The sequence below is a fragment of the Dermacentor andersoni genome, chromosome 7, assembly GCF_023375885.2.
Source record: "Dermacentor andersoni chromosome 7, qqDerAnde1_hic_scaffold, whole genome shotgun sequence".
Classification (NCBI taxonomy): domain Eukaryota; kingdom Metazoa; phylum Arthropoda; class Arachnida; order Ixodida; family Ixodidae; genus Dermacentor; species Dermacentor andersoni.
This window is the reverse complement of record NC_092820.1, coordinates 93,763,962-93,790,055: the sequence shown is the minus strand read 5'-3', so window position 1 is coordinate 93,790,055 and position 26,094 is coordinate 93,763,962. Positions and strand designations below refer to the sequence as shown.

The 26,094-nt window shown below is 49.6% G+C and overlaps 1 protein-coding gene and 1 pseudogene across 1 annotated transcript; both read right to left on the bottom strand.

The window, feature by feature from the left end:
• Window positions 1-5,151: 5,151 nt before the first annotated feature.
• Window positions 5,152-24,317, bottom strand: LOC126534115 (ipis-1-like). The gene is made up of 5 exons (XM_050181330.3): window positions 23,901-24,317; window positions 19,458-19,839; window positions 11,780-12,088; window positions 7,964-8,220; window positions 5,152-6,047 (listed from the first exon to the last, which is right to left on the bottom strand). Exons 1-5 carry the CDS (start codon window positions 24,248-24,250, stop codon window positions 5,693-5,695), a joined length of 1,653 nt encoding a protein of 550 aa, XP_050037287.1. The 5' UTR covers window positions 24,251-24,317; the 3' UTR covers window positions 5,152-5,692.
• LOC140219460 (uncharacterized) lies at window positions 21,987-23,815 on the bottom strand (annotated as a pseudogene).
• Window positions 24,318-26,094: the final 1,777 nt, after the last annotated feature.

Below are 26,094 nucleotides of genomic sequence, written 5' to 3'. Positions count from 1 at the left end.
TGGACGTCAAGAAGGTTCAGATGAGTGGGCAACGTCAGTAGAGGATTTGGCGGCGTAGAAAGCAATGCAGCGTCACCTCGAGGCGCTGCATCGTCTAGTTTTCCGGCTGGGAGCGGCGTCCGAACGGAGTCGGCGAATAGGAGCGACGGGGCTGGGGAGAGCGAGATTGCCGTCGTTAGGGCGAAGGCGAACGAGAATAGGGGAGGTTCGGCGCAAGAGAATCAGTGGTGGCATTATCGGAGCGTGCGGCAATGGGACGAGAAGGGCCACCTGGGGGGCGAGAGTAGGCAGTATAAGTAGACCGGGTCGGGGAACTCCAGCGACTGCCACAGTGCCGAGAAATGTGCCCGACTCGACGGCAGTGAAAACAAATGGGCTCTTTGTCAGCAGTGCGCCATGCAGATAGGTTGCGGAAACGTGGTGGGTAAGAAGATGCGGGACGGGGCGGAATCAAAGAAACCGGGTGGGTATCAGGGCCATAGGCCGAGCAGATGGTGTGAAGACCCATGTTTTCGGACTCCTGGTGGACAACTGCCTGGATCAGGGAAACCGTGACTGTAGGTGCGTTGGTGGGGCTGGAGGCGAAGGCAGCCGAACAGGTAGCCTCGATCTCAAGCCGGACGATCCTCGTAACATCGCGAGTGTTGTTGGGACGAGGAGTGTCGGCGCAGGAAGATGTCGCTGGGGTGTTGGGCAGACGGGCAAAGTGCTGGTCAATACGTCGGCTTTTAGCGAGTTCCAGGCGGCGGCACTCTTCCATAACTGCATCCACCCTCGCCACGTTGTTGAAAACGAGCAAGTTGAAGGCGTCATCGGCAATACCTTTGAGGGTGTGGGAAACCTTGCCTGACTCAATCATGTGTGCGTCAACTTTGCGGCACAGTGCCAAGACGTCCTGAATGTACGTGATATAGGGCTCTGTTGACCTCTGCACACGGCCGGAAAGCGCCTTCTGCGCGGCAAGTTGGTGACCGTAGGGGTTGCCGAACAAGTCTCGGAGCTTTTGTTTAAGCGAATCCCCATTGGTGAGCTCACCTTCGTGCGTCCTAAACCAAACTCGAGGTGTGGCACCGAGGTAAAAGACTACGTTGGCGAGCATGATAGTTGGGTCCCACCGGTTATTGCGGCTGACATGTTCGTACAGGGTGATCCAGTCCTCGACGTCTTCCCCATCTGTGCCCGAGAATACGCAAGGATCACGGGGAGTGGGGAGAGTGGTGTAGGTCGTTGAAGTGGCAGCAGGTGTCGGAGCCGGCGGAGTCTAGTTGTCGCCGGGAGCCATGAAGGAAGGCTCGACGTACCGTCCACGGCGAAGCTCCGTGACGAGGTACAGGGAACGTCTACCTCCACCAGATATGTTAGCTATATACAAGCAAATTTACAGGGAAATACGCCGCACTTGGCCAAGAGGCAACAGCCAGCGCTAGCCTCTAGTCGTCGTCTTCACATTGCTCGCCTCTTCGTCATTGCAAATACTGTTCCGTAGGAATATCAGAGGTTTATTGGAGAATAGCACAGACGGAGTGTCACATGCCCAGCGATTCAAGTTGGCGTCAAAAAGATTCTTCGAACAGCGGTGGCTTCCTTGTTCCGCATCTACAGTGGCCCACGTCGGCGTGAAAGAGGTTCGTTGAAGAGCGGAACGTATGTACACATTGCCACATACTCAGAAACCCAAGTTAGTACAATGGTTCGTCTCCAACTCTCTTGCCTCAGCATAGCCAGCCCGATGCGCTAACCATTTGTCCACGGACCACCCAGTGACCCTGGAACAGGCGGCAAAATGGTTAGATACAAACTATACTTCAACGGCAGATAGACCTCGGGAAATACGTGAAGTACCCCAAGAATGCTGACTCATTAAAATTGCTGCAGAAACCATTGAAGACTGCCGCCGTTAATACGATTAGCGTTGGATCAGTGAAGTGACACATCGTATCGCCGCTGACCGGTTTTCCATAGGCCTTGTCTTGTGGGCTACCGAGATATTATGCTGAAATAAAAAAGAACTCACTGTACAGTTACGGGTGTATAACGCGAATGCTTAAATATTAGCTGTGATGTGGGTTAGGCGCCTTCGCTCCCGACTTCGACCGAATCATATATGGGGACTGAAGTTCTCGCTGCTACCATGGCATTTCAGCGTAAAGGATGTTTTGTAGCTTTCCCGCTTAAACTACTATGCTGCTCTACGATGCTCGAGCACTCACCGGCCTTTTAAGCATACAGTGGCGCAGCGGAACGCGCCATGACAACGTCATGGCAGGACGACAATGGGATGACAATTGTGAAATGGGGAAGATGGTATAACTACGACAGCACGACGACGAGGGCATGAGGAGAATCGGATGACCACGATCGTACGACGAAAATCGGATCAACCTGGTATGACGAGCATGGAACGACCATGACGATGGCATGACAAAGAATGCATTACGACGATGGCATAACAACGGTGTCATAATCACGACTGAATGGCAAGATGATTCTCAAATTAGGAAGACAGCTAGTAGGACGACGACAACCTGACAACGATCACATGCGGCGAATGGGATGACAAGTGTGTGACGACGACGGCAGGACGACTGCATGACGATGATGATGTGAGGACGACGGCATGACATGATTCGAATGACAATGGCACGACCACGGTGGCATCACGACGGCACTATGACACTGAATGCATGACGATGACAACGGCGTCATAATCACGATTGAATGACGACAGCATGATTACGATAGAATTACGAAGGAATGACGTCGATGGAACAATGAAAGCAGTGTGACGACGATGGCATGAAGACAATGGAATGGCGAGCGTCTGACGCCGATGGCATGACGAAGGCGGCGTGACGATAACCGCACCACGACGATGGCATAATGAAGACGGCGTGAAGACGAGTGTGTGACAAGAATTGGGTGGTGACGACTATACACGCTGATGGCGTCAGATGCCGTGAGGACGATCAGCGTGACCACGATGGAACATGCCCAGTGGCATGACGACATGAGGACCCAGTGGCACATAACATACTCGAGGGAACAGTAGATTGCACAATCTCTGAGCTCGGTCTATCACTGCTGACGGCGCCAACCGTGCAAGACTGAGCAATGTTTCAGACCACGGAAAGCCACTAGAAAGACTAGCAATATTCCTGAAGCATATAATTTCCGCTGTCGATAACGCTGCTTGATAACGGCGGCACGAATTATCGTCGACATGACAGCGTGGTCACAACAACGGCTGTGCCGCGACAACAACAATGTGACGATAAAATTACGAAGATGGAGATGGCGGCATGACGACGACGGCAGTATGTCCAAGATGGCCTGACGTCTGAAAACGGAATCGCGACAGCGTGACGAAACGACGCGACGACGTCGGCATGAGGACAGTGTGGCTATAGGATGGCATGAAAACTGCTTTGCAGCTGCGCCTTACCCTCCGTTCGTTTACTCCACGGAGGCAAGATGCTCCCGCGACCATTTCAACATAAGGCAGATCACACGCGCTGTATGATCAGGATGGCACATACCCAGTGGTGTCACTACCCAGTGGCGCACACCCAGTCGCAAATTACACACACATGGCAACTGCATAGTAGAGCTGCGCATGGGCTCGGGCCGGCCCGAAAGTCCGGACCAGGCCGGGCCCACGGGCCGGGCTCGGGCCATTTGGAGATTCTCTCACTCGGACTTGGGCCGGACCCGGGCCAGGCCTTCTATGTCTCGGACGGACCGGTCGAGCTCCCCAACCTCGACTGCTTACCTTATGCGAAATTATGCTTGTCTCGCATGTACGTACAGCAGGAAGTGCAATATATTTATTCATCAAAAAAGGAATCTACAGGGGCGGGAGAAAAGTACAAACGCTAACAAAGGCAAACGAAAACTAGCGGAGGCCCGGAATGCATTTTCAGTTCTACCAAGTACCGACGCTGTGGAAAAGCCGCCGCTTGCAGGTGCCTCCCAGTAGAAAGCCTGAGAAGGGAAGCGTTTGGGAAGCGAAGTCTGCGTACGGCGCACACGGGGTCGCCTTTGCCACACATACAAATTAGCCAAGCGGCGACGTATAGGGAGCTTTTCCAATGGGCAGTGGTATTGCTTGAAGACTGGTCGTTGACCGATGCCGACAGGAAGCACACGTCGTCACTGCCCATGCTAGAAAGGTCACCGTTTGCTTTCAGCAGCACCTTAGAAACGGGTGAACTTTTTCAACTCGCCGCTGTCGGGACCCAAAAAAGAGGACGATCGGGTGTTTTGTGGCATTCTCAGGACGAGGCTTCACAATGTTCCGAAGCCGCGCACCCGGAAGCGCTTGCCTTAACACTTCATCAATGGACAACTTGCTGTTTTTGCACAATAACTTAGAATAACAATTGTGCACGTACGCGCGCTGCATCTGTATATATTCACGATTTTTGTCAAATGTAATGCAACAGTTCAACATTATAAGGTCATATAAATAAACTGATTTTCTTGATATTGTTTCTTTTTGTGTCGGCGTCGCTTTATTGCACGTCGGGCCGGATCTTTAGCGTCGAGCCGGGCCGGCCCGCCTGTGGTAGTGTAGGGCCCGGGCCGGGCGCGGCCTCAGAATGACGGCCCGCGCACAGCTCTACTGCATAGATATTGCCCAATCGCAGTCGGCCTTAGCGGTGATATATAGTGAGCTGGAAGGGCGAAATGGCGCGAACTTTGCGAAAAAGACGCCCGCAACCTTGAGTGCAGGTGGCGTTCTGCAAAACACCGCTTCATACAGATGCGCCGACGTCACGACTACGAAGACGATGTTTGACGTTTATCGATCGGAAAAAAAGGGTTTTTCCCAGACACCAGCCGCATATATGACACCAGCGGTTCCCTTCGCCGCTAATCCTGATTTGGCAGAGTTGTGCCGCTTTACACAGTGCACACCGATTGCATCTCTCGCCCTTATCTGTGAATGGGCATGGCACTGTGCTGACAGTTGACCCTGCACAGAAATGTTTTTCATTCCGCTGCTGTCTTAGCTACAAATCCCGAACTCAAGGTACAAACTTATGACGCCTTTGCGGCGTAAATGCGCAATGAAACGCACTGATTGACGGCGAGACACGCTCCGATTCGACGTTACTTGAGCGTGACGCAGCTTATCCAGGTCTTGTCACGTTAAACATCAAAAATTTATTGTGCGACTTTTAGGCAAGTTTTTGCATTACAAACATGTTCCTTTTCGCATTATAAAGACTTGCCCTGTTTATCGTTTCGATCTATCCATGGCCTGCTGCACTATGCGCGCCGTTACCCGCGCGTTATCGCGCCTCGGTGGCTGTGGTCTGTGACGCCGTGGTCTACAGCTACTGCCACAATTGGATAGCACATAAACAAGGGTAACTAAACAAACAAATTCGCCGCACCATACACTTTCACAGAAAAGCGCATGGACACGCAAGTATAACCGCAGACGAGGCCGTCTTGGTATCGGCACATAGGTTTCCCACTTTCTTAAAGCGGGAGGCAATATACAGTGGACCGTTGGCAGACGTTCCAACAGAGGTCACAATTGCGCACAAAGACGACAGCACGAGAAGCGCTTCGCTCGCGAGGATACTGTATTTTTTCGCAATTAACTCGTCGAGTGCGGGTTGAAAACAGCCGCTGCAAACGCTACTGCATCCGCATCGCCGACCGTGACACGCCCGCGTGAAACTCAGACCAGCTTCTTGACGGAGCCGAGCAGCAGCACGACGTCGGGCCGGCGCTTCAGCATGAGCAGCATGAAGGGCCGGTCGACCACGAACTGCGCCAGGGTGCGCGGCTCGTCGAATGTGAAGCCGCTGCTGAAGGCGCTGGACGAGTCCGCTGCTGGAGCGGGAGACGGGGCCCCGCTCGGCGGGCTGGCGGACGGACTGGCGCCCACCGGCGGCGGAGAGACCACGCCGCGGCCAGTAGAGGGAGAGGAGGAAGAGGGGCTGTCTGAACCCGTGGCGCCCTTCCGGTTGGCGTGCAGGACGGCCACGTGACGCGCACCGGACAAGTGCGCGCCCTCTGCTTTGCTCAGGTACCTGCGCCACAACGGACATGCGTTTGTACACGTTGTGCCACGTAACTTGAGCCAAGACTTCGAAAATGAATGTCTCTTTGGACACGAATCGAACCCAACAATAGTGTTGGCAATAGCATGATGTAACTCAGCCTATTTTTTTTTTATTTTCGTCAAAATTAATTATATTGTCGTCATCATCATCAGACTATTTTATGTCCACTGCAGGACGAAGGTCCTGTTACCTGCGATATCCAATTACCCCTATCCTGCGCCAACCGATTCAGCACCCTCTGCTGTGTTACAGGTCTGACCGCCGCCGTGGTAAGGTGTTCCGCAGCTGCTGGGGACTGAGGGCCTTTGCTTGATCGAACGAGTCATTTGGGAGGAAGTGGCGGAATACTGCACCAGGAAGGCCATGTACTAGTATAGTTTACGTCTAAGGACACTAATTTATTTGTGTACTGAACAGACTGGAATAAAATGCCTGCTTGGTAAGTGCTCGGAAAGTTATTACACTACTACATTAACCTGTGTAATCACAAGGCTCGTACACACGGGAACGCCATGCCATGTTCAATGTACGCCGTGTGACGAAAGAAAGTGCTCAACGACAGGAAGTAATGAAACTGGATTATCTTCCTCTAAAGGCATGCAGCGCGTGTTTTAAGCCAGGCAGTCTTCGAAGATGAATAGCGGCAGTGTCTATGTCTCATGTGTCTAGCGTTGAAGGTTATACACTTCTAAAGAAGGTCACAAACCACATCATCAGTAAACATATACTAAATCGAACCTAACTTTGCCGTTGCTTGAAAGTGTTTTGTTGAGGTACGGTTGTAAACGCTCCGTCAATCGTTGTCGGCTACACGAGTTACTTGTTGACATAATTGTGGCTTTTTGCGAAGTTCTACCTTCAGCCAAACCGTGGGACCAGCTTACCCAGATTAGTTTTGCGCTGAAGGACAACCAAACTTTTTAAGGTAGTTTTTTTCTAGTTCAGTTTTTCTTTATAGCCTTATGTTTTATGAAGAAAAATTGACTGTTAAACAGGGCAGCAAAACAGGCTCATTAAGTCTCCCGCACGTGTCTGTGGCACAGCCTACACTACATCTAGACAAGTATAAGCCAAGCGATGTGTACGGCTTCTGCGCAGTTTGGTATCAGAAAAGCATGGCAATTTTCTTCTTGCCCATTGTACGCACTCAGTGGGTGTAAAGGCAGAAATTTCCTCTTAGCTTCGTAATCCATTGATAATGAAATGAATGCGTAAGGTATATTTAAAGATTGTTTTTAAATAAGCACCAGCAAGCCGCAGAAAGTAAACACGAAACCGTGCACATGTACTGCTCACTGTGACGAGGTGAATGGAAGGCACGGCATTCTTTTTTTCTTTCTGAAAGTCAGGGCGACAAAGGAGCGCCATGTTCCGTGATCACGATTACGTAGCGCTGGTTACATTGTTTTGGGGTTACATTGCTCTGCGTAATGTTAAGTCAGTTGAGAGTGAGGGAGTGGAATCATAAATAAGCACGTTCGACCACCTCTTGTCCCATTGATTGATTGGGAGAGATTGGTTGTGGAATCGATGGTGATACCAGATACATAACTTAGTCCAGCAAATGTTTGGCGGTATTTTGCGCGGACAGCTAGGGTCTAGCAGGCGGTTGCTGAAACGACTTACACAGGACATCTAAAAGCGGCAGGTTGATGTGGGCGAGATACGAGGTTTCTGGTGCACCGCTGAACAACGTTCAGTCTACAGCGTTTAGCCACAAACCACCAAGCCGTCAATAGAATAAAAGAGTAGAAGCAGCCTCCGCCTCGGATAACTTCCTAGCAACTCAGGCATATAGCCGAGTTATGGTCGCAGTCATCTGGGACCACGAACAGCCAGTGCTCGGACATTCCCTGCACGCGTGCGGGTGCCAGAAGACATACCTAAGGTTCGCCTCGTCCGTGAAGAGCACGCCGAGGCCCATATCCTTCAGCACGGGCCCCAGGTCGGTGACGCTCCGCAGCTTGAGCCTGGGCATGTACACCGTCACGTTGTGCCGCTCCTCGAGCCGCGCCACGCAGTGAAGCAGCCGAGCGGCAGTCAGCCGCTTCTCGAGCGCCGCGAGGCCGTCGAGGCGGCGCGGCAGCAGCACCACCAGCGACACGTCGCGGTTCTCGTACGGGAGCTCCAGCACCGTCACCTGCGCCGCGAGGAGGAGGGGTGTGTCTTAGGCCTGTGCAGGGTCTTCCTCCCCTCCCCCAATGTAAATAATGACGATGCTGCGGGGGACTTGTCAACATCATTAGACATCTGACCCCGCTTGTTACACACGGCGAATTCACACAGCAAAGTGCCTCGAACGGCCAGTCGCGCGGCAATTTTTTCGTATATTCGCGGGCGCCTATGCTGGAGCCATTATTCGTACAAAAGGACTTGTCTTCTTCGCAGCAAGATGTTAATCATGGTTGTCGAATGCATCAACATTCTAAGTGCCGAACCTGTCGCCGGAACTGTACTGTTATTTCACATAGGGCTGGCTGGCGATTCGAACTTTCCACTACCACACAGGAACCGACCATCCATTTAGACCAAGTCAGTGAAAGTCGTCTAGCCGGCCACCATAAACACGCGAATATACCAAATGTGTCGTGGTATTCTTGCATTAGGAAGAATGGAAAGGTACCCATCAAGATTGTTCAAAGTCCAGCAAAACTTTTCCAACCCAGGTATACTTCGTGGCGCAAAGGAAATCTAAGCACCAACTTGCCCAAGAAGAAGTCCTTTTGGAATATCTTTTCCAACCAGTTCTGTTACTTAAATGCGTAATGCATGTGTGGTGACCTCGCTTTACTGATTTGATTTACTTTTACCTGTGTATCGATTATTTGCTTGTTATCTGCTTTCTTTTCTTTCAGCTACTGCACTTATCCTGCAGCCGCTTTTCTGCCAGGGCTCAACGGCCAAATCAGGCATTTCCTCAGGCTTTAGCCATGTATCCCAAGGCAATTTCCTGCTGAATTCACCTTGAATAAACGAAAAGAAGAAAATGTGGCACTAAACAGCTCGACCGACATTGCAGGCAAAGTCGGGAGGTATCGAAGACGCATGGTATACCGCATCACTATGTCCAGACATAATTAGTAGATGTGCGTTAGCATTTAATTTTAATTTTTATCGGGGCGTTGTATCTTCAGACAATATTTCTCCCCCTCTCTCTCTCTCTCTTTCTGTGCTGTGTGGGTGCGTGTGTGTTCTCAGGCATCCACCACTAGTGTTCGCAAAGATGTTCTACGGTAATATAGGAGTGGCATAATAAAACGAAGCTTTATTTGTTTATTCTAACGCAACAGACATTCGCAATATTCGGGCGCAATATTTCAACGAAGTTAGATTAATTTATAATGCTTTCAGGCACACTCGTTAAGAGCTCGAAACATCGATTTCCGGCCTCTAAACAAGCGGTCCGTATACGAACCTCTTCAAAACGTCAAAAATGGTTCTCAGGACGCGGCGAACGGCAGATTTCATCCAATGCGCACACGATTCATGGTTAGATTCCAATTAGGATACATACATGTAAGTTCTTACTCTCCGTCAACAAGTTCCTTGTTTCGAGTGCCGACCATGTGTCGCTCTTTTAGTGAATTGTAATTTCTTTATCACCCATCTACAATCTTGGTTTCATATGCACGTCAAAAGTTGTCGAAGACACAAATTGGAGGACGCTTAAGCTTCGCTTTCAAAAGTGGAGCGCGATAGCATTCAGAGATCCCTGACTGCGTCTCTCGTTTCCCACCAGCAGCAACGCATGTAACCATAATGTTCACAGGGAAACGCTGGCGGCGTACGCTATGCACGAAGGAGAGCTTTCTGCTAGAAACGGGACCTCTTGCATGAGCCGGTCCCGGAGGTAGGGCACAGCCGTGTCAAAAAGACAATCGTATTCAGGTTTCTGTTGCCGTTTCACACTTAATATTTCAGTCTGAAAAAGATTTCACATAAAAGGCATGCGCTGGCGCCGTTTTGTTTCATGACATTTGTTTGTGGGCTGTCATTCTCAAAATTCTGAGGAATAAATTTGTCAAGAATGTGAGACAAGGTATAAGCAAGTTTAGTGATAGAATGGTGTGGCAATATAACCCGCATATAACGCACGTCATATAGCAAAGCATGGAATATGCATATACCTAAATATATACGGGAAATTTTCGCTCACGGGGACGCCGGAGACGGACGCCGACACCTGATTTTTTGCGACACAGGGCCCTTAACGCTTTCGCGTTAAAAGGGAAGCCTTGCATAGCTCTTTGGCATGGTGGTCCCTACTAAATGCGTCTTTGCAGTTAATTATCTCTCATGCCATGTCTCATGCGATTCGATACCCTTCATGCCCATAAGCAACACGCCGCAGCTACTTCGTTTATTTCTTACAGGCGCCAATAATTTTGTCTATTGAGAATTTATTTTTGTAACGTTTCTTGTATATCGAGACTGATCCAACGTGAACAGCAGCTAATTTTATTTTATTCAGTAGGTTTTGTCCAGTTCACAATATGAGGACTCATGTGTGCGCTCTCGCTCTCTGCAGGAACGTAAGATTTGAAAAGCGAAGAATTTTATGTCCAGCATACTTCGATAGAACCCACTCAGGCACATTAAAAATTAGCCTGATGTAAAGGGTTGCGATAAACAATAAAAGAAACCAGCCTGCCACAAAATGGCATGCCGGCTACGGGAGCATAGACCTGCACGTCTACTTTAATTCCAACTCATTTCACTAAAAAACTTTACAAATGTTGTTCACATCTGCAGTAAAGTTCCATTCAGAAGAGTGTCAAGTGCTTTTGCTGTCGACGCGCGCGGAATCGTGCATATGTGGAGTGCCTGAAGGAGTTACGGACCAAAGGAGTGCTGGAGATTCCGTTTGCCACGCCACCTACTCATCCTACAACCGAATCCATTCATCGACTTCGTGCACCCGCGGATGGCTAACTAACATTCTCTCTGTCTGAACCCGCGCTGAATGAACACGCCTACCGCGAAACCCGAGAATCCCCCGCCCCAACCGCGGAACCATCGCTCGCTTTTAACGCTCGTGTCGCAGAAAAGGAGCTCGTGTCGCAGAAAAGCCGGTGTCGTCGGCGTCAGCGGCATTGGCCGTGAGCGATAAATCCCAGAAGGCACTTCATAAATAAAAAACATCCTGCAAGATGGGCTTGGTGGGAATCGAACCAGGGTCTCCGGAGTGTGAGACGGAGACGCTACCACTCAGCCACGAGTTCGTTCTTTGAAAACGGGACAAAGTCGCCTCTAGTGAATGCGGTGTTGCCTTAAAAACGTGCCGTAGAAAGTTGTACTGCGGTGTATATTGGTAATTATGACCATGTAACTTACAGAAGTCGCAGTTTCACGAGTAGCGAAGTACGTTTCCGCTACATTTCTTCTGCACTCTGCGCACACGCGGAGCCATCTCGCGGCAAACACAGAAGACGCCCTCCTCGCAATGTACGGCGCTGCCCCGACACGTGGCGCGCCACTCGTCCCATGATCGCGTCCGCCTTCATGGCGCGTCGGGGCCCGGCTATCTGTGCCGATCGCGACGTTTGGCTGGCGTAGTAGCGCGTTTGAGTAGGCGGTGCGAACGGGGTGCGATAACGCTATCGCGTTCCACTCTTGAAGGCGAAGCTTAAGCGTCCTCCAATTATTTTCCTCCTCGTAGTGTGTTCCGTTCATAACGTATGTGTAAAGAAGGCACGGACCTCCAGCTCCGAGCACCGGAACATGCGGAAGGAGCCTGTCTGTCGCATCATGGCCACAGTGACGGCGGCCTCGGGCGTCTCGTGGAATTCCCCGCTGACCGGCTGGAAGGAGTGCCGCCACGCTCCTTCCAGGCGGATGCACGAGAACAGCACGACCAGGCTGCGCTCGTCCACCGAGCCCGGCGGGAAGATGTGGCCCGGCTTGAAGGCGAACGAGGAGAGGGCGCGCGCCAGGGCGTCCATCGACAGGCGGCACTGCTCGGCGTCCTGCGCAAAGTTGCGCCTCACCAGCAGGTACGACAGGCGCTCCTGCAGGAGAAGCGGTGTCAACGCGCCACCGGTTCGGCTTCTCGTTACTTTTCTTTTCTGACAAATACGAATGGAGGTGAACAGAATAATACGTTTCAGCTTTGTTAGGTGAAAAAATGGGATTTCGACCTTCATGCGTATATATAGTGTGAAAAAGGTGCTCACGATCGCCAAATCCTGTTCAACAGGGCCAACGCACGCGGGTTTCCATTATGTCAAGGGTGCCGACAAGCGAGAGCCGCGCCGCCTATGGCCGACGATTGTGCGTATGTACGATATACAAGTTGCGAGAGAAAAATGCGTTGGCTGCGCCTCGGTGCTACAGTAGTACACCCCTTGCTCCGTCCGTCGCTAGCCGATGGCAATGCGCATTACACGAGAACTCGAGCGCTTAACTTTCGTCCAAACGCGATAACAATGGCCAATAGAGTCTGTAATGGCGAAGCATACAACAAATTCGCAGTAACAACGTGTCATTGTTTATTGGTCAGCGGCCGCTAAAGCGGCATCTGTATACCTAAGCACCCGTACACCCTCGCGCTTCTCTCCCCTTGGCAGAAACCCTCTGTGTTAGGCCTTGTGGTGAAGCGTAGTTAAACAACTCCGGGAGACGTCACGGACAGAAACGATGTAATAATATGCACGAAGGAAAGGGGGGAAAATTCCCCTGGACACGCAACTCAAACTAGTGATCTCCCAATCACGATCGCAGTACTGTGACTGCTACGCCATAAAATGCAAACGTAGAGAGCTTATTCTGGAGTATTTATCCGCGGTCACGTAATGCAGCTGGGCTAGCGTGGGACAAAGACAGCAAGGCGCGTCCTCCTTCGTTGTACCTTGGCGCAGTCCCCATATATTTATCTCGTAACTCACGAGTGTGCACAAGGGTCAAGAAAACACAGCGTACCTCTGGCGTGTCGGCGCCCTTGACAAAACGGAAAGGCGCCCAACGCAGTGGCGATCAGTTACGCCGGTTTCTTCGTCCTGGATCTAGCCCACACCTTGTAGCCTTGGACTGAGCTTTCGCACAGCTCTCATATATACATGCAGTGCCCGTCGCGTCCTACGCCGTTCAGAGAGGAGTGCACTCGACGTTCGATAGCCTCAGGTGTCTTCATGGGGTCCCTCGCGAAGACTACTGCATGGATTACCCACAGGCCATTTTGATGCGAAAGCGTCAAATGCCCGGTCGAGAGAAAAACCGGCTTCTGTAGTCTGTAGCAGCGTAATGGCACCTAAAGTCCCATTGGCTGCGTCGCCACGTCACAAGCGCGCATCAACGGAGCAGAGCGGGCCAAAGGGCACACCCGCTCAGCGATAGCGCGCCAGGTGTTGAGTGAGGGGAGAGTATATCGCCGCAACGCCGCGTCACCATCGCTCTCGGAAGCCGGCACGCGGTTTCCGAGCCAGCACCGCAGGGTGCTGCTACTTGCTGGCTCGGGCAGTACGTACCGCTATCGTTTGCTGGCCTTGGTAGCCGCTACTGGTTCCTCGGTCTCTCGTCGCACAGGACGTAGGTGGCATGCGACGTTGGCACCGCAGGCTGCTGCTGCTGCTAGCCAGTTCGGGCAGCACGTACCGCTATGGTACGTTATTGGCAGCGCAAAACTAGAAGGACGGCTGAGCGGCGTTGAATTAGACATTAATGCTTTCGCATTCAGAACTCATAAGATGTGCTTAGGTATCCTCGGATTTCTTTTTCTGTCTGATCCCAGTGTATACGCATACAAAATGTATTCTTCATTTAACCTCTGCAGAAAGGAAGAGGAGAGAGTTCTAGCCTCAACCTCATTGCCGACCATCCTCATCTCACATCAGTGATCGCGTCGCGTAGTTAAGAGTCGGCGGGACACGACAACAAACTGGAATCTCGTGGCTATAGACTACATAGATGTCCGTGCGCCAAGCTAACCGTTCGTTGAGCACTTGCTTTGTGCAGTAAGGTGACGACGGCATGTCATGCCAGTTGCCAATACGCCGTCCTACAGAACAATACTACGGAAGCGGGCCGCTCTTACAATATGTTGACAGCAGTTGCTGTTGGACTAGTTGCAGCAGGCTAAATCTTGACATGCTGCGCACATTAAGGAACCTGTGCCCAACATCTGCGACACCATCTGTATAGAGCAGCAGCCAACAAGCAGCCGACGGCAGGAGTAACCACCTGGACCGGGTGGTTCAAGTGGATACCTTCAAACCGGCGAAACTTATAGGCATCCTGCACATCGAACTCCGCGTCGGCGCGAATGGCTAGTGCTTCAACGTTGGAAAAGCGGCCGCTCTGTCAGCGTCGACAGTGCTAGCTCGGTAGGGCGTGCAGCGCCCGTGCGCAGCGCTTTTAAAACAGTTACTTATGTGTTGGCGTGAGTCCGGAAAATCGCAAGCCACAACTGCGGTGTTGTGAGATGCAACAGTTCCTACGGCAACGAGGCGGGGACAAAGTTCTACGGCTTCCCAACGGGGCATTGGGTGAAAAAGTGCAGCGAAGTTTGACACACCTGATTCGCAGGCAAAAATAAGTCCGGTTGTTCTTTACTTTTTGAAACTGCCATATTTTTGAGGGAACATATAGTCGTTCGACAAAACCGTCGATTTTTAGCGCGTTTATAGTTGCGGCACTTTGTGATGAAAGCTGCATAGCTTGTCAAGCAATTATATGTGTGCGTTATTTGAATGCGGGGTGCTTCGCACATCTTACATAGTTTTCTGGCTCATTAAAAATGGGAAAATTTGGTATCCGCAAAGCATGTAAAAATATGCAGGAAGCCCTTTCAGTGCAGTGTGAAATTCAATGAAGATCGAGTTCTGTCCTGGTTACAACCAATATATTATTTCCAGAAGTCTACAAGAAGTCCGCAAGCGGCTCGTACACGGGCGCTACGAATGGTAGTGCGAGGCATGCAGCTGTCGCTCGATATATTGAAAATTGCTCGAAATTTGTTCGAAAACTGCTCCAAGAAGGGCTGTACGGATCTCACTGTCACTGTATGGATAATGTCACGGAATTTAATAGCGTGCTAATCCGAGCTTGAGGAATACAGCGGCCCGAAATCTCGACGCCAGCTGTTAAGCAATCACTTTCATGTCGAGGACATGGCCCGCTCGATTAAAGTGTTCCCCTTTAGCTATATTTCTACCTCGGAAAAGAAAAAAAACTCAGTGTCGTACTCAGTCAAACAAAAAAGAAAACGGTCGTTATGGACAGCGAAGCACTGCTCGCGGTCGCCGTCACATTGGATCGCTACACGACCAAGCGTGGCCGCGGCGCCGAGCGTTCCCGACACGGACGGCGAGGTCGCCACGAGCACCACCGATCGCGAAGCGACGGTCGAGGCCCCTGGCGGATGCACGGTGCCTATATTATCATAGAATAAAGAACCAGTTTAGAGAAGGGAAACTGTACCTTCCGCAGTGCTGCGAAAATAAGCAGCGGCAGCGCATGGAACTTACTTAGGTGGACGCCAGATGACGTTGCTCAATCCGGAAGCGGAAGTGTACTTTTTTTTTAGAGCAAAATCCAATATGGCCGTTTTATGCCGGTCGCGTACGCTCGTACGCTGGTACGCGCCGTGCTTGCCCTGCCGGCTATGCGGCATGCCTCAATGCCTTGGCTGCCGCGTAGCTGGTGCGTTCTAAATGCCAGGAGACCAAAGAGCCTCTACTGACGCCCATAGAAACAAGCCACAAGTGAATGAACACAACGCGCGACTTTATTGGCAGAAGACAAGCAGTGCACATTCTCGTGCAATAGCAGTAATAAAATTTGCATGTCAAGATACACTGGAATCATTGACGCGAGCTCGTGAACGGCTCACCGTCGTCGTCGCACATGGCGGTCTGGTAACGAGCGACAACCAGCGGCGCAAGCAGATTGGACAGAGTGTTCCACCTGTTCGCAGCGGTAGTCGCCGTTGAAGATGAGCAACTTCCATTGCGAAGCAATCGGGTGATGCAGGCATCTGCTGCCGCAGCCAACACAGCAACATGGACTACCCGGCATTTTAGCGTTAACTCCTTTCCAACCTGCACGTTTCTTTTCTTTCGGGGGCCACTGACGTGTGGCTCGCACTTGGTGCCCCACTTTGTCTCAATATGGACAAATCGGTTCTGTGGGCATCACCTTCGACAGCCACTTTTGCGGGCCTTTTCACCCATGTGGCTATCAACTTCATGTACTTCGAACCATGTAAGCACATATGCTGCTCTCCATTCTGAGCAAACTATGGCCGAGGTAGGCCACAAGCACAATTTGCCCATGGCTGCAGCAGGAAAGAACGAACGGAGAGCACCAGTTACAGTGCGTGTATACTGGTAGTCTATGTTGCTGTGCGGACTGCAGGAGCAGGTGCTTACCTCGAGAGACTGCTTTACCAACGCAACTGACCAGGCCCCCAGATCTGAGAAACTTAACACAGCGACCACAACCAAGTAGGGCAGCAAAACCAGATTCTGCAATAAATCACGTCAGTGTAGCTTGCACAAAGACCCAGGCTATTGAGGAAGAAGATGAATCATCAACGAGACTAGGAATATGGAAAATGAGAAAGCTTGCATTCAAGAGAGAAGCCACTCTGCTCTGCAAGCATTGAAGGCTAAAAACATCAAGAAAAGTAAAATGGTGCATAGTACATGGTGCGTAGGTTAATGCAATAACCATGCCGATGCTGCATCAGCTATTTCAGGAGAGGAATTGTGTATGACAACATACACTAGAAGATACTGCTACAGATATGGTACGCTACCAGACAGTGACTGGTATTAAGTATCAGCGAAGAATCGGTTGACCTTTATGTTTCGAGGAGGAAGAATGATCTCTAACGAGAATGGGCAATGAAAAGCTTGCATTTATAGAAAAAAAATACACTTCGCACAAATGGAAATGACATGGCCAGGAAGCTGATTAAGGGCAAACTGACGGAACTCTTTTGGCCAGAGTCGTCGGTGCTTGGTCAGAAGTTGCAGGTGCATCTGAACACGAAGAATTTCTAGAAAGTCCTTTCTGAGTTACCTGGATGACTCGGCCAAATAGCTGTGCTGGTGGAATGGTGGCTGAAGCTCTTTTCAGTCTTGACACAGTCCTCTGCAAACATGATATCCAAATTCTTCTGCTTGCGCTTCTTTGTTCATGGTGTAAAAGCCTTGCAAATTCGGCTCCAGCCCCTTCCTGTTGGTGTAGATGGGAGCTCCTGTGATGACCAAGATGTGCTTGGCATAGACTATGTTGGGGCAGAACAGTGACACATGAGATACATCACAGATTAGCCAAACTCATGCAGTGTTTTCTTTTATGTTCGAAGCAATTATACTAAACCATAAATTTGAAAAAAAAAATTCATATCTGCTGCAAACAAATGACATGTATATCAAGACTAGCAAGCCAATACAGCATATATCAAGCATTATTTATTTCTGAACCAGGTGTTGTTTACCTTGTGGTAGCAGCCAAAGTCCACACAATGACCTTGTTGTAGCAGGAAGCAGCTTCTGTTTAGTACGTGGAGTGTGTTGCTTTATACTGGTGCCGTCCTCATTACTGCATGTCTGGAGCAAATATATTGACTGCATCAGAAATTGAAAAAGCACAATTTTGCAATATGAAATGCAGTAAGATGTGACATATATATTGTAATGGTTTGCGACCACAGAACACATGCAAATGTACACTGTCTGTTCTAGGGTGCTTAAGCAGCATGTTAAATAAATATTGCTATTGTCCATAAAATTGATGTCTGCCTAACTACAATGCATGTCAACAGCTGAAGTATTATTAAAATCACAAATGAGAACATTTGTGCGCTCATTTATACACTAGAAGAGATCACACTGCTGGTTCCACAAGCAAATGCATGAAAGTCATGAAGCTATTGGAACTGATGCATTACTTTTCTGCACGAACGTGATGCACCACTTCACTACTGCAAAAATAAATGCCCTGCGGTAAACCAAACTGAACAGCAAGAACATTTGGAACCGGCAAGTACGAAATATGGGTGAATTATCATGCTTGCAAACTGTTTAATACATTAAATTCTGTACTTTCACTTCATTTTACCAAAGGATTATTCGGTTTTGTGGACGAAAGAAGTTGCCGGCGGACTCGAAAAACAGTTTTACATGCATATTGATAAGGCTACTCAGTCACCCATGGCCACGGCTACAATAAGATTAAATATGCGACGCGCGTTCCGATATTGCTCTCTTTCTTTCCTGATTGTGTGTGTATAGCGACAGCCTCGCAAGTAAAGGTTTACTTAGGAAACAGCAACGGAGGATCCTGACTGCCCATATGTAATGCAGGATGTATTTCGTTAACGTGTATCCGCCTGTAAGTTAATGAGACGAATATTGTATAACGATTCAAGCAGCGGTGTTAAACGACTCACCGTTATTTCCGTTGTCAGCAGCAGCAGAATCCAGCTCCCACTTCGATGCAGCCGTGTTCCGAATGGCTCGCGACCGAAACCTAGCTTTCGGGCTTACATGTCCGCTTGAAAACACGTCACTTCACCCCAAGTTAAATAACGCGAGACATCGGAGCGCAATGAACTAGTTTTAGCAACAACGAAGCAACCAGTCTAAGTGTACGAACGAATGAACCCGTGCCGCCGTTCACTCGAAAATACCGGTAAAAATTTTAAATCCAGGCCAGAGGTCACGTGAAAGATAGATGATGCTGAAAGCTATTTGCATTTATAGTGACAAAGAAACAATAAACTTACTAACTTACTAACAAATAGTGCAATATCTAATTAGCAATGATAATTTTGCCCTTTTTCATATGTAATAAAAATACTTCGGTAATTGTAAGAGAAAGTTTGTAAAATAACCGTGCGCTTATTACGGCGCCTCTAGCGGGAAACGTTGCAACTAACGTAAGCATCCCACAGTGATTGTACTATGCTGGTTTTGTTAGCAGCGGCGCGCGGTAGATTTTTTCGTCCTCTGTGGCCATTTGTTGAACTTGAGAGTGTGCTACCCCTGATACTATGGCGGCTCCCTACGCCATAAAAAAATATAGGAGGCTGTGCCTACACCGTGGGAGGTCAAATCGTCCCGTCCGGGGAGAAACAAGCGCTGGTGTCTAGGATGAAACTTGGCGTGCGGACGTCTATGCAAAAAAGAGGTGAGGCGTGCAGACAGGACACAAGAGTAGAGAAGTGGACAACGCGAACGCCGACTATCAACTGAAAGGAGCACTGAGGCGAAACAAGAAAGAAGACACAAAACTCATCTAGGGGAACATGGAAAAGGGCTCAGAGTACTAGAAATGAAGCTTAGAACGACAGAAAGCTGAGCTAGTCGGTAAGGATTCATTACGCAAAAAAAGAGGTGAGGCGTGCAGACAGGGACACGAATGGCGCGGTACCTGCATCTGGTAGTAGGAGCGGGCGAGCGGCACGCTGTCGTCGTGGAAGAGCGCCATGAAGCACGTGTAGGTGAAGTGGCGCACGCGCAGCTTGGGCCGCCGGAAGGGCGCCATGGTGGCTCCCGCCACGCGGTCGTACGAGCGCGCCATGCGGAACGGCGCCCAGTGCACGTGCAGCGCGCGGCCCAGGGCGGCCGCCGAGGCGCTGGTGCGCGACGCGCAGCCGTGCAGCAGCATGACCAGCATGCCGGCCAGCAGCAGGGGCGACACGAGCAGGTTGCGCGTGTCGCCGCCCTCGCGGAGCTTGCGGCTCACGTCCACCGCGAACTGCAGCAGGCAGCCGCTCATCTCGGGGGCCATGTTGAACGACGGCTCGCGGAGCCTGGAGGGGAACGAGCTTCCGTCAACACCAGAGCAGAACACATAAACATGTAATTATCCAGCTAGTCGACAAAGCGTGAGCCTCAGAAACAGCGTGAGCCCCTCCTTTTTTCCTGTAATCGTGAAGGAGTACGTACGTCAAAGTTTGAGCTTTCTTTTTTTTTCGTAATATAAGTGGCATTTCTGATCACAGTGCATCAACATTAGGCCGGAATCGCTGCAACATGCATATGATACATATTTATGAGAGGCAAGAAACAGGCACAACAGCGTCTTCTTCATTCGGTTATCACGCAAACTTCTACTGCCATTTTTTCTTCTGGTAGCTGATTTTCGCTCGCGAACGAGTCAACGTTTTTGTAGAGTCGGAGAGAGAGAAAATGTCGGCACATATAGCGTAACGTAGACTCTCCGCAGGAGAACCACACTTTTTTTAAATACTTTGTTATCCCTTTCATAAGATCACTGTCGCAATTTCAAGTAGCTACCAGTGCGACACAGGAGCTACATCGTTCTGCGCGAGTTCTCAACAAAGCTACCACATACAAAGCATGCTTTGTTTAGCATGTTCTCATGCAAAACAAATGTTCCCCCTCACAAACAATCCCTCAGGACTACTTGATTTCATTTGTATAAGTTGAGGTAAAATGATGTTGTACCAGTATTACGCTCGAGCACACAATACCATTGCACATGCACTCCTGCAACTCGGCGCCATCTTCGGTTTCTTACGCAGCTTGCTTGCTTTTGCGAAAACTGCATTTAACTGGGTGTAAGCGTCGCACGCCGTTTGCTCCCTCTGATTCGACAGCTTCTTGCTGATCACGTATGACAAGCCTCCGGCATGGACTCAGCGCCGGGAAATCACACGACAAACCGTCACCAAAAGACGCGCCCGCAATTTGCCTTTTGAGAAATGCGTAAAAACGTGCAACGACCCCACATTTTTCAATGTCCTAGAAAACAAACTATATATGAATTGATACACGACCATTCGTTTCGCGAATAGTTCATACTTGTTTTCTCGTCAAATTACCAGATATGATAAATAATGAATTAGGTGTTCTGTACATCACTTTAGAAAATGCTCAGGAAATTGACGTACTGTTTTCAACAACCCCTGCCCACTCGGTGAAAACGCAAAAACGCAAGACGTGCATTTTCATCTAGTTGGTGTGCATAGAGTTTCCTACAAAAGTTACTAGAGGAAACTCTGGCGCTTCGATCGTTTACATGCCATGGAAATGATGGTTAGTACATCCATGGATTCGTCTAATATTCGTGCTTTTGGCTCCAAACATTCTTGTGGTATTCTTTATAGCGCAGTATCGTTCCAAATTACCGATGACTCGTTGGTTTCCGAACATTGCAAGGCACGTAGTCTCTGCTTAAATGCATAATTCTTGCAGATTGCTGCATTCATAGCGTATTGTTTTGTTGAAAACGATCAGTGTGCAAAGTCACAAAGCCATTTGAAGCCAGGGCAAGTTTTCGGCCAATCCGTGAGCTAACCCCCATTTCCCTGCCGGCGGCAGCGCCATACTTGCAACTCCCGCATAACACTAACGCCAGAATTCCCTGTGGCAATTTTTTGTACCACGCCAAGTTCGCAGGGATGCCACACACGCCCTTATGCGCTCCGTGGCTTTACATTTATAACCAGAAGTAAATAAACCGGAATCTCAGAAAAATCCCTACGGATGTATGCAAGATTTCAGAAAGCACACATCAAATACCGCGTCAAAAGTTGGTGTCGCGCCCGTAAACAGCGACTATACTTACGCGCGACTACGAATAATAAGGAGTAAAACATGCCCGTATTATACATCAATAGTAAACACAGATTCGGCATCAGTTAAGTTTTTGCGTCACCGAGGCTGCCCACTTTCTCGTAGGGCCCTCAGCTGGATGAGCGTTCAACGGCGCCATTCTTCTCGTCATGCACCACACTGCACCCCATGCACTCTCCTTTCTGCGCCCCTGACGCCATACATCGCACCAATAAACTGTGCCCTGCTTCGAACACTCTAGTGCCGTTCTTAGCTACGATGGCGTCAAGTTGTCTCCACGGGTCTCGTTTACTCGGAAGTCCACCACCACGACCGCGCAATATTAAGGCGCTTTGCCTGAACTTTCCCTCGGCTGCTATGTTCGGCAGGCGGTCGGTATGTCGTCCAATGCTCCAATGCATATCTGTTCTGCAGATATGCATGCAGTCCTGCAGATATGAAATAAATCACGACATAGCACATGTGCATATAATGCCGGCTGAATGGTTTTTTTTTTAAGCACGCATGCCTTTTAATATAACAACGCATGATATACAACGGATTCATTCAACAGCTGATATTCAAGCCCAGAAGCTATATTGGTACAGTATTGGCTCGTGGGTTCGCTTGTTATGTGTGTTGTAAGGGCTTGGAAAGCAATAAAATAAGCAGCCATGCATCTACGATTCTCTAATTACTTGGCAGTAAATTTATCCTCATTTCGTGCAAGCTTTCCGCATGAGTATCGTAAAAGCTGCATAAACTTCATTTTACAGTGCTACACTTTTGGGGTTCCAAGACACAGTGACCACTCCACGGCATAGTAATCCAAGTAAGAAACAAGGTCAGAGCAAGCTGGGAGTCTTGAAGTTATTAACGATGTTCAAGCGAGGGATGTCGCTGCAGCCAACGTTTCGACGATGCAACTCGTCTATATATCAATTACTGCCCTTATGAGTTCAAGACCAATAACTCCAGTGCGATTCGCTATTCCATTAAATAGTGCATCATTAGACATGGTAACGCTAAATTTGGTGGTCCTGCCACGGAATGAGCGAATGGATAAGGGATGACTACGAATGAGGCCTGTTCAACATTCTCTGCAGACTTCACAACAATAACACAGGCGTTCATCTAAACAGTCCTGGTGCTCGTCCTGCTACTGCTTCTGTTCTGGCCCGTAGTTTAGTGTCGAGCGATAGGCACCTTGGGCCGTGGAGCACCTGGGACCTCCTTCTTGCTTTCTCCGGTGGTATCCGGAGCCACGCCACAGGCGCTTCCAGGCAGGGAAGGACCACAGAGGACGAATTCCAGAGTTGACAAACTTCAGGCAGGTCACGTTCTTCGCGCATCTTCATTCCGTGGCATGGCCCTAAGAGATCGTAGTCTACACGCTGCGGGCACTTGCAACGCACTCCTCGAACCTCCCTTTCACAGACATAGTATAGAACTCTGGCACGAACTCTCTACTCTGGAGATCCAACAGCAGCTGAACTTCGCAGCTGCTGTTCGTTTTTCTGAACTGGGACCAGCTGCACCTCGCTCTCTCTGGCCATCGATGCTTACACATATTTTCAACCGGTCATCATTCGCGTTCTACAGAGCTTGTACCAGCTCTGTGTCACTGGTCATGACAGTCTCCTCTCCTTCAGAATTCTTCCATGAAACAATGGACTAGCAGTCAGCCAATGTTGCAAAGACAGTCCGGATTATATCGTGGAGAGTTTTGTAGTGCCGCAGATCTTTGATAACAAATGGATGGATCTCTCCATCTTCCAGATAAGCCTTGACCGTCGCCGTCATGGGGCCCACCTGAGGTTGCAACGAGGTTGAAGATACGTTCCAAAACAGAGGCGGGTGGTTCTCCAGCGTACTTAAATACTCGGGCTTAAATTACTTGCACAAGTTCTAATGTTCTCGATGATTCTACCGACCGTCAAGAGTGGCCGAATATGGAACGCTTCTGGTTCCATGGAGCCAACGTTTCGACAAAGGGACTTTTGCGCATCGGCAAAGATAAGTTCTTGACGAAAGGTTGGCTCCAAGTTGATGCTTCTCTTTTTCGTCTACTGTTGACCGCTTCAACTCTCATCTTCCTGTGAACATTCATTTCCTATAGATACCTTGACAGAGCAATAGAAAAATTTTGAGAATTACGCTACTAAGTTTCTGGCTGCATACCTTAAAGGTAATCTTGTGCAATTTCATGTCATTTGATTGATTAACCTGTTACAAATACCTGAGCATTGCATTGCCTATCGCTTAATCGCAGTTCAGGTGCCCAAGGGCCTACCTCTTGGTTTCGGCGTCCTCATCGGTGCTGTCCATCTCGGACGAGAGGTCGTCGTTAGTGATGGGCGAAGCGGGGGCCGCACCGTGTGCCGCCCGGGACAGCCGTGAGGCCACCGACGTCGACGACGTCATCGAAGACGACATGCTGGAGCGACGCGACACTAGCGACAACGACCTGCGGCTCCCGCGGCGCGACGTGGCGGACGACGCCGGGGGAGACGTTGACTTGCGTCGCGACGATCGCCGGCGGTGATGGTGTGACGGCGGCGACGAAGGGACGTACTCCTCGCCCGAGTCCGTCCCATCGTCATCCCTGGTGGCGAGGATCCCCTGGAATGAGCCACGGCGCATTGCGACGGCTTCCGAGAACGACGAATCGTCACAGCCGACAGAGATGATGATGATGATGATGGCCTCATGTTATGGCTCGTACCCACGCTGGGGGATCGGCCAAGAATTGCGTGCTGAAACGTTCACCTAATCTTTTGAAGGAGAACGCTTCTTCTTCGTCGTCGTCCTTCACGAGCGGCACGCGCAAATCTAAAAAGCGTTGAGGCACACGCTTATACTTAGGTGATGGCGATGATAGTGGCTCCTTGAAAAATCCGAGGACTCCTAAGCACCTCTAAGTTGTGAGCGCGAAAGCATTAATTGTCCACTTGAACGCTGCTGAGCGGCCCTTCGAGTCGTTAACTCCTCGCGGGGAAACGAGCGCGTTGAAGCGCTTGGCCAACGCCTCCTAGATAGCGCTTATCTGGGAAATTATTCGTTCCTTACACCTAGCCTTTATTTTGGGTATATTTAATAATAAGTGCATATTCTAATTCCTATCTCCGCAAGGCTGACCACCTCATTATACACTATTTTATTTCGTTTACTATCAGTTCCTTTCTCGTCTTCGATTATCCCTTCATTTTCCCTTCTTCTTGTTTTATGATATTACCACCAGGTTCGTAGCCTATCCTCCGCCGTGGGTTTGTGCCATTTAATAAGGCGTCAGCATCAGCGTCATCAACATCATCCGCAAATGGGAATCGACGTACCTGAACACGAGGAAAGTGCAGACGCTGTACAACTGTATCCAGTACACAAATGTTGAGCGGTTAGCCAATCATGGCAGCTGAATAAGGCTGTTCATTATCCCCACTTTTGTTCGCACTTTCTCTGGAGCCATTGTGTACCACCATTCCTCAGTGTAGCGACATTCTGGTTTTTAACATCACCAGCAACTAAATGAAGGTATTAGCTACGCAGATCATGTTGGCTTTTTCCGAGGAGACGAACCTAGCACCCATGAATTCTTATCACAGACTGACCAATTTGGCATCGCTTCTGGTGAGCCCAGATAAATAATCTAAAATCTTAGGTCCATGGTTTGGTTTGCGGAATTTTACGTAGTCATTATACTGGTATTGAATGCGTATGCGTGTCACCCAAATACCTTTATGTTCTTTTACGGGGATACAAGCCGGGCACACATTACTGGCGTGAAGGTGTACCGGCACTCTAAGACTTTTCTGATACAATTGCTCCACACCTCGTTTCTATTTTTGGGAGGGCAACGGCTTGTAACGTGTTCCTGGCTTCAAATGTGTACTATATGCTGCAGATTCTTTGATGTGCCAAGATTTATATACAATGTTTCCATAGAACATTCGCCGCGTTTGTGGGGTGCTCTACCTTTGAACAACTTATTTAGGGGCCCTATAACGTAACACTATTCCAATGTGTTTCTATTCCAATTTCCTGACGTCAAATTTACTTAACCACCGACGCAAGCACCAGGCGGTCACCCGCAGGGTTGTCTGAAAAGACCAATCAAACGCTCTCCGCGTTCATTGGAGGTCACTTTTGTTTGCTTGGAAAGCGAATAACATTGCCTACACTGAGCGGCTTGTCGTATCTAATTGGCTGACAAGAGGCGAGGAGAACGCTCAAGTGGAGAGGGATTCACAGGGGCAGAGCCAGTGCAGTGAAAATCGATAACCGGATGAAGAGGGTGGTGCCGGCGTGTGCGATTGGTCGGCTTTCTCTTACTTAGCTTGTGGTGGCTGGTCGAAAATCGCGGCGGCATGCAACGGAAGCTTAAGAATGACGCTAAAACTGACCCTCAGCAAAGAGGAGTTGGCAGAATGAGGTAGTAAACGTGCCGAAAGTGCTTGAAAACGTTACACGGTCACGCAAGAAGATTTATC

Coding starts and splice junctions, on each gene's coding strand:
- LOC126534115 (XM_050181330.3), bottom strand. CDS start 24,250: ATGCGCCGTGGCTCATTCCAGGGGATCCTCGCCACCAGGGATGACGAT. Junction 12,089..19,457: donor GCTCCTACTACCAGATGCAG/GTACCGCGCCAT, acceptor CTTCTCCTGCAG/GAGCGCCTGTCGTACCTGCT. Junction 6,048..7,963: donor ACGGACGAGGCGAACCTTAG/GTATGTCTTCTG, acceptor GTTGTGGCGCAG/GTACCTGAGCAAAGCAGAGG.